This window comes from Alosa pseudoharengus, unplaced genomic scaffold (assembly GCF_046254945.1).
Source record: "Alosa pseudoharengus isolate Yale_2024_CS ecotype anadromous, Long Island Sound unplaced genomic scaffold, YU_APseudo_1.1 YU_APseudo_1.1_scf_10, whole genome shotgun sequence".
NCBI lineage: Eukaryota > Metazoa > Chordata > Actinopteri > Clupeiformes > Clupeidae > Alosa > Alosa pseudoharengus.
The window spans coordinates 8,165,700-8,172,500 of NW_027468565.1; the positions used below are offsets into that span (position 1 = coordinate 8,165,700).

Here is a 6,801-nt window from a genome sequence, read left to right on the forward strand (position 1 = left end):
TGAGGTTTCCAGGTCTTGAAGAGCCTTAACTACTCCAACACGCTCATCTCTCTGCGGTCCTTGAGGCTCAACTTCCTAAATAAACACAGATTTACCTCTCTCTCTCTCTCTCTCTCTCTCTCTCTCTCTCTTTCTCTCTCTCTCTGCCTCTCTCTCTTTCTCTCTCTTTGTCTCTCTCTCTCACATTATACTTTCCTGGCAGTATTCTCCCATATCCTCACTCTTTGGATCTTTCTATCTTTCAAAATAAATCTCGAAAATCTGTTTCACTCTTCTAAACATTCTCTCTCTCCCCCCCCCCCCCACACACACACACACTCTAGTTGTACGTGCCAGACGAAGATAAGTCCATCTTTGGGCGAAGTGTCAATAAGCAGGTGTTTGAGGGTCTGACCACGAGCCTGCTGCACACCACGGCTACTGTGCTGAGCTGCCTTCGCTCAGCTGAGTTGGAATCTGGTCGCGGTGGAGAGAGCCCACGCATCACGTCCCCTGACAACAAGAGCAAGCCATGTGCTGCTGACAGCTTCAACATGCGGGCCCAAGACCTCATCAGGTATGTGTACATCTCTGGCTCTCTTTCTATATCTCTCCACCCCTCTCTCTCTCTCTCTCTTACTAACTGTTTATCTCAAGTACTTCTCATACCAAATCATAGCTCCTGTCATAGTATGGGATGGAAATAGCAAGCATACAACTATGCTTGACTCTGCATCATTTAAGTATAAGTATAAGTATATATACTTTTTTGATCCCGTGAGGGAAATTTGGTCTCTTCATTTAACCCAATCCGTGAATTAGTGAAACACACGCAGCACACAGTGTACACACAGTGAGGTGATGCACACACTAATCCCGGCGCAGTGAGCTGCCTGCATCAACAGGGGCGCTCGGGGAGCAGTGAGGGGTTAGGTGCCTTGCTCAAGGGCACTTCAGCCGTGGCCCACTGGTCGGGGCTCGAACCGGCAACCCTCCGGTTACAAGTCCAGAGTGCTAACCAGTAGGCCACGGCTGCCCCCCGTGGGCATTTAGTTGCAGCTTGCATCAGATGACATCAACCCATTAGGGCACCTGCTACACCGAAGTCACCATGATCACTGCAGATGTCCTGGTCACTCTACTCTTGTTGGTGCAACCATGTAGAGATGTCAGAAATGCATGTTTCTATTCATTCTTAATTAGCTTATCCAGAAAAAGAAGTAGGTAGAAAGGAGAAAGTAGCTGGTCCACGTTGTAGCATGACCCTGACTTGACCCCACTATCGTCGTAGAATCTCACCAATGTCCTCTGACAACCTGATGACTGACCTTCATGTGTCTCTTGTAAAAGTAAACCCTCCCCTTTAGTGTCCTCAGAAGACCCTCGCTGCTGCAACATAAACCCACTGCCTCATGCATCCTGCCAGAGTTGTAAATATTGTTTCCCTGTTGATTAGTTTTGCCTCGTCACTGGAAGGGAAAGAGGTTATGTTACTTCAGTAAATCTTGTGGGCTAGATATGAGAGAGTTGGAAAGGAAGAGAGAGAGAGAGGGGAAGGCTCCCAGATGCAGTGAGTTCAGCCGGCTGCCTGGTGTGTGTGTCCTGTGGGCTGGAGGTGGAGGTCGTGAAGGGGCGTCCAGAACTCTGCTCATTCTCACTCCAACAGAACCAGCTTCAGAGTGTGAGATATGCGCTTCATCTGATTCCTTCTGCTGCTAGATGGCCATGCTGCTTAGACATGGTTTCTTCTCACAACACTGCACTGTGGCCTGGAATTTTCTTTTGCACGTAATGGATCAAAACCCTGAGTGCAGAGACGTATTTTTTTTCCCCTCTTTCTTTCCTCCGTCACGTCTTGGGGTCTCAGATACATGAGCAGCAGCCAGAAAAACGTCCCAGGCTGCTGGAACGCTCGCTGCCGCTCCCCCCTTGAACCGGGAGCTCGGGAGCGGAGGCGGCAGAGCAGGGAGTGTGGGCTCCGGCTCTGAGGAAAGGCAGATGCCCCCGGAGTCCAGGAAGAGCTCTGGCTTCCCACCATTCCTCCCGCTCCGCTTCCATGAGTCATCGTCCTCGGCTCGTCTGCGCGGTCGGAGCAGCAGCTGCCGAGGGCCGGCGCGCGGCACTCGACGGAGGACGAGCTTGGCCCGCGGTCAGGAATCAGCCGGCAGATCGCACTGCTTTGCTCCCGTGGCCATGGCCAGTGTCTCATCTATCTCTCATGTCTCTCCTCCCCATGCAATGTTTGGCTGCGTCAGTTTTTGCGAAGATGTAAGAGTATGTTACTAACAAAAGATATTTTGGTTCCTCCGGAAAAAAGACTTTAGGTCACAGACAGTGGAAAGTGTAGGGGAGGGGAGTGGGGTGTCATATGAGGGCCATTGATGTGAGGTTTACCCTTTTTCCCAGCTGTGTCATGCACCGAACATGACTCCTGTCAGGACCATAGGGACTTATTTGTCTATGTGGAGAGGCCAAGTCCCATAGCCTCTGGAGACGGAGGCCAGTGAATACCACAGAGTGGTTGTCAGCAGAAGGTTGTCAGGAGCACCCCTCAGTCACCCTCTAAGAAAAGTTCTTTTTCCCCGACTGTTTCACATACTATACAAGGTCGTATTTTGATGCCAAGTGCTGGGGACTGTTTGGAAAGGTTTAGTGAGGATGAGGGAGTGGAGTCCTCGTAAAACACTAGTTTAGTTTCTGAAGGTGAGAGTCATCTGGATGGATTTTTGTGGCCCTAGATCAGTTTGACACCGATCATGAATTGCAAGGGGAGAAATAACTCCTTGATCTTTCTCAATATTCTAAACTGGCAGGTACCTGAACCAGGTAAGGCTACAAAAAAAAAAAAACTGCAACCCTTGAAAAGCCCACACTCCCACGGTGCCACCCACAGCCGGCACAGACGTGACAGAACAGCTCTGTGTTTGTGGCCAGCCACTGAGACCCAGAAAGGGCTGCACAATGATGTGTGCAAAGCTCTTTTTCAGCTCCAGCGGAGAGAGAGGGAGGGAGGGAGAGAACGAGAGAGAGAGGGAGAGAGAGAGAGAGAGAGAGAGAAGCTCTAACAAGGGGCCCCGGTTCAAGTGACGACTGACCTGTTTGGGGAGGCCAGGGTGGTGGGTGGGTCGTAGAGAGCTAAGGCATAATTACCTGCATTGGGAGAGCCCCGTTTGAGTGGCAGCCCAAACAAAGAGAGGTACGAGAAGGGGAGAATGGGGACAGACAGTCGGCGAAAGAAGAGCATGCCTGAGAAGAATCAGAATGATGACATGGCTGAATGGTGTCTCCAGCCCCAACACACCAAGCAGCAATCCCGACACCCCCCACCGCGCTCCCCACACCACCCCTGAGCGGAGGGTGCGGGAGGTTTTCTGATTGACTGGGCTTAGCCTACCTGCCGTGTTCCCTTTGGGCGGGGTTCATACCTGAGCTCTGAGACAGCTCTGGGTCAGGGCTAGCCCACCCCCCCTCCCACCCCCACCCACTCCTCCGACCCTCCCACCTCCACCCTCTCTGGCACAGCATGCCACAGCCGGGGGCCCTTAATGGCATAATTACCGGTGATTTGTAGCCGAGAGGGAGGGGAGATGTGCGGCATGAGAGCTGTCATTTGCGAAAGACAAATTAGAGATATCGGGGTAATAACCCCGAACAGCGGCCTTGTGGGCAACTGATCCAATTTCAGCCGCGAGGCCGTGTAAACGATGGAGCGTCTGCTTACAGTGAGGGCCTTTGTGACCGAGTTCTTTTTCTTTTTCGCTTTTCTTTTTTTTTTTTTGGCAGAGGAGAGGGAAGAGGAGAGGGAAGATGAGACGTCACTGATGTAACCACTTCTCTCTTCTCCCACTCAGTGTTGTTCACCGTTAAATGCATGTGCAACAGTAATCGCCGTAATCCAATTCGTTTTTTTTTTAATAATATCAATTAACCAGCGCTATCTCCTGACAATCGCTACATTTGCATTCCATTTAGTTAGATGCTAACTGTATCACTACAGCACATTACATCAGGCAGAAGAGCCGTATTTGTCTGGAGGGAAACAGAATACGGTGAAGGATGGCATACTATCAGTAATTGGGCTCATGGCCATTTAACCCTGAGTATGTCCCGGTATGCGCCGCTACTATGCATCTTCAGTGTAACGGGGAAATGGACAAGACCCATGTGGCCAACAGGTACACCAGGAAGTCATCTGCTCATAGTTAACACTGAGTATGAGTATTTCGGTCGGACTTGCAAAGCGGCCTCTCTTTTTCATCATTTCTTTTGGGTGGATGAGGGAATCAGCAGAAATGAAATTAAAAAAATTGTTGCATTTCCAGCTCACTAGAGCAAATCATTCTTAGGGTTAAAATGGGATTTACCATGCACATACTAAAGCCTTGAATGACATTGGTAGGGAAAAACGATGAAAGTTGTGAAGAAGCAGGCATTTCTAGTCAATCCACACCAAATGTTTCACTGAAGTCATCTTGTGTGTCTTCCCCTCTGGCTTTTCAGCTATTTGGTGAAGGCTCGTTTCTGCTGTTGGATATCTCAAATGCTTTTCATGAATCATGTTTCAATGAATCATTCCAATCATATTTATTTAATTGTTTTTTATTGAAAAAAAAAAAAGTTTAATGTTAGTCTCTATCTGGTCTTTTTCAGCTATGTGGTGAACATGGGCCTGATCGATAAAATCTACGGCTGCTTCCTGTCCATCCAAGGCCCCGTGGATGAGAGTCCCAAGATGGCCGCCTTCCTGGAGCAGGCTGCCGCGCTAATGTACGCCTTGTGCAAACTCTGCTTCACCGTCACTTGCCGGTAAGTGTTGGCCCACAACCTGATCCCTGGGTACTTGCACAGGCCTGGAAAGTGGAAAAGTATAGAATTATGAATGAATGTTTTCCAGACCTGGAAAAAAGTATGGAAATGTGGGTGGAAGTCACTATGTGGAAAATCAATGAACAAAGGTCGAGATCTCAAACCAAAACAATCTCCCAATACTAAGAGGAGAGATCTTTAAGAAAGTGGAATGGGTAGTTGGGGAAAGGGCAAGCACGCTGTGATCCTCTCCACCTCGCGTGCCTCTGCACTCCTCACTGTCTCCGGATTGATTTATATGGCTGCCATCTGACACCTTTCTCTACCTTTGGTCTCCGTCAGTATTCCTGCCGCCCATTCTCTCTCCCCATCTCTAAAGTCCTACTCTTTCGCTTATTGCCTCTGAAGACATTTTTGTGGTTCTTTGTTTTTTTTTTTTTCTGTATATACTTGAGTTCCTTATTGATGGTCATTATCGATGTTCGTTATCTTTTGCCGAGTCTTTGAGCGTGTCCATCCCTCCATCTATCCCCAAACATCCTGTTTAAAGGCATATGTCTCTGTCTGTCTGTAATGAGAGGTGTGATCGTCTGTTATCTTCCCCCTGTTAAGACTGGTTGTTTTGCGGCAGCATGGGGACAGACTCAGCATCAATCACACAGAATAACCACACACACACACACACACACACACACACACACACACACACACACACACACACACACACACACACACACACACACTCTCAGTATCTCAGTATGTCAATCACTTAGGTCTAAGCTGATAGCCATCTCCTGTTGCTTAGCCTCCCACTGTAAACGCCAGTGTCTAGCCCACCCACGTGTGTGTGTGTGTGTGTGTTGAAGAGACAGCCCATTTAAACTGTGTGTGTGTGTGTGTGTGTGTGTGTGTGTGTGTGTGTGTGTGTGTGTGTGTGTGTGTGTGTGTGTGTGTGTGTGTGTGTGTCAGGGAGAGCTCCTCTGGAAGTGATCTTTTGCGTTCCCGTTGACAGAGGCTAACCACACAGTCACAGGGAGTGATACCCCGCTGCTGACCTCTTCCTTCCCCTCCTTAGCACAAACCCGGCTACTGCCCCTGGTGGCCCTCCCCCTGCAGTGGCCCTTGTTTTCTCCTCACTCCGCCAGTCACGCAGCATTTCATACCTATTTACTCAAATGATGTCCAGACAAAAAAAAGACCATGAAGTGGGAAGTGTTTTACATGCAGTGTTATCATTGGATATCATTTGCTGATGGTGAGTGTGTGTGTGTGTGTGTGTGTGTGTGTGTGTGTGTGTGTGTGAGAGTGTGTGTGTGTGTACCCCAGGGGAGAGTATTAAGATCTTGTCCTGCTCTCAAAACACGCACTTCTCTCCATCAGCCCCTTGATCCTGCGCTGGCTGCTCTGCTGACTGAACGTGGACTGTCTCACAGTCTCACAGTGGCACAGACATGTGATGCTCACACGTCCTCTTTAGCAGCAGCAGCAGTGTCAGTGTCAGTGTCAGTGTCAGTGGTGCCGCTAGTGTCTGGCCCAGGCCTCCTCCAGCTCCAGCTCCAGCTGCTGCCTGCTGTAACACTGCCCAGCTGTCTCTCTCCAGCCTGTGCCACCGACTGAGTGTCACTGAATATCTGTGAGAAAAGGCAGTAGCGGGCGGCTCCCCCGTCAGCACCCCTCCACACTCCTAATGGCCCCTAGTACCAGGGTGGGCAGCCGGCTCAGGACCGCTCATCAACATGCTGCGAATACACTCATTTAGATCAAGAAGAAGCACACACACATACACACACACACTATCCCTTAACCTTACACACACTCTCTAAGGGGCAGCCGTGGCCTACTGGTTAGCGCTTCGGACTTGTAACCGGAGGGTTGCCGGTTCGAACCCTGACCAGTAGGCACGGCTGAAGTGACCTTTAGCAAGGCACCTAACCCCTCACTGCTCCCCGAGCGCCGCTGTAGCAGGCAGCTCAATGCGCCGGGATTAGTGTGTGCTTCACCTCACTGTGTGTTCAC

At 49.9% G+C, this 6,801-nt stretch overlaps 1 protein-coding gene across 4 annotated transcripts in view; it reads left to right on the forward strand.

Moving 5' to 3' along the window:
• Positions 1-6,801, forward strand: part of scaper (S-phase cyclin A-associated protein in the ER) — a 104,244-nt gene that overhangs the window by 78,082 nt on the left and 19,361 nt on the right. For all 4 annotated transcript variants that reach the window (XR_012981675.1, XM_076262501.1, XM_076262506.1 and 1 more), the window contains exons 25-26: positions 324-556; positions 4,630-4,785. Coding sequence is in view for 3 of the 4 variants with exons in the window: in XM_076262501.1 (XP_076118616.1) it covers positions 324-556; positions 4,630-4,785 (389 nt within the window). In the remaining variant the exon portion in view is untranslated. The remainder of the gene's footprint in view (positions 1-323; positions 557-4,629; positions 4,786-6,801) is intronic.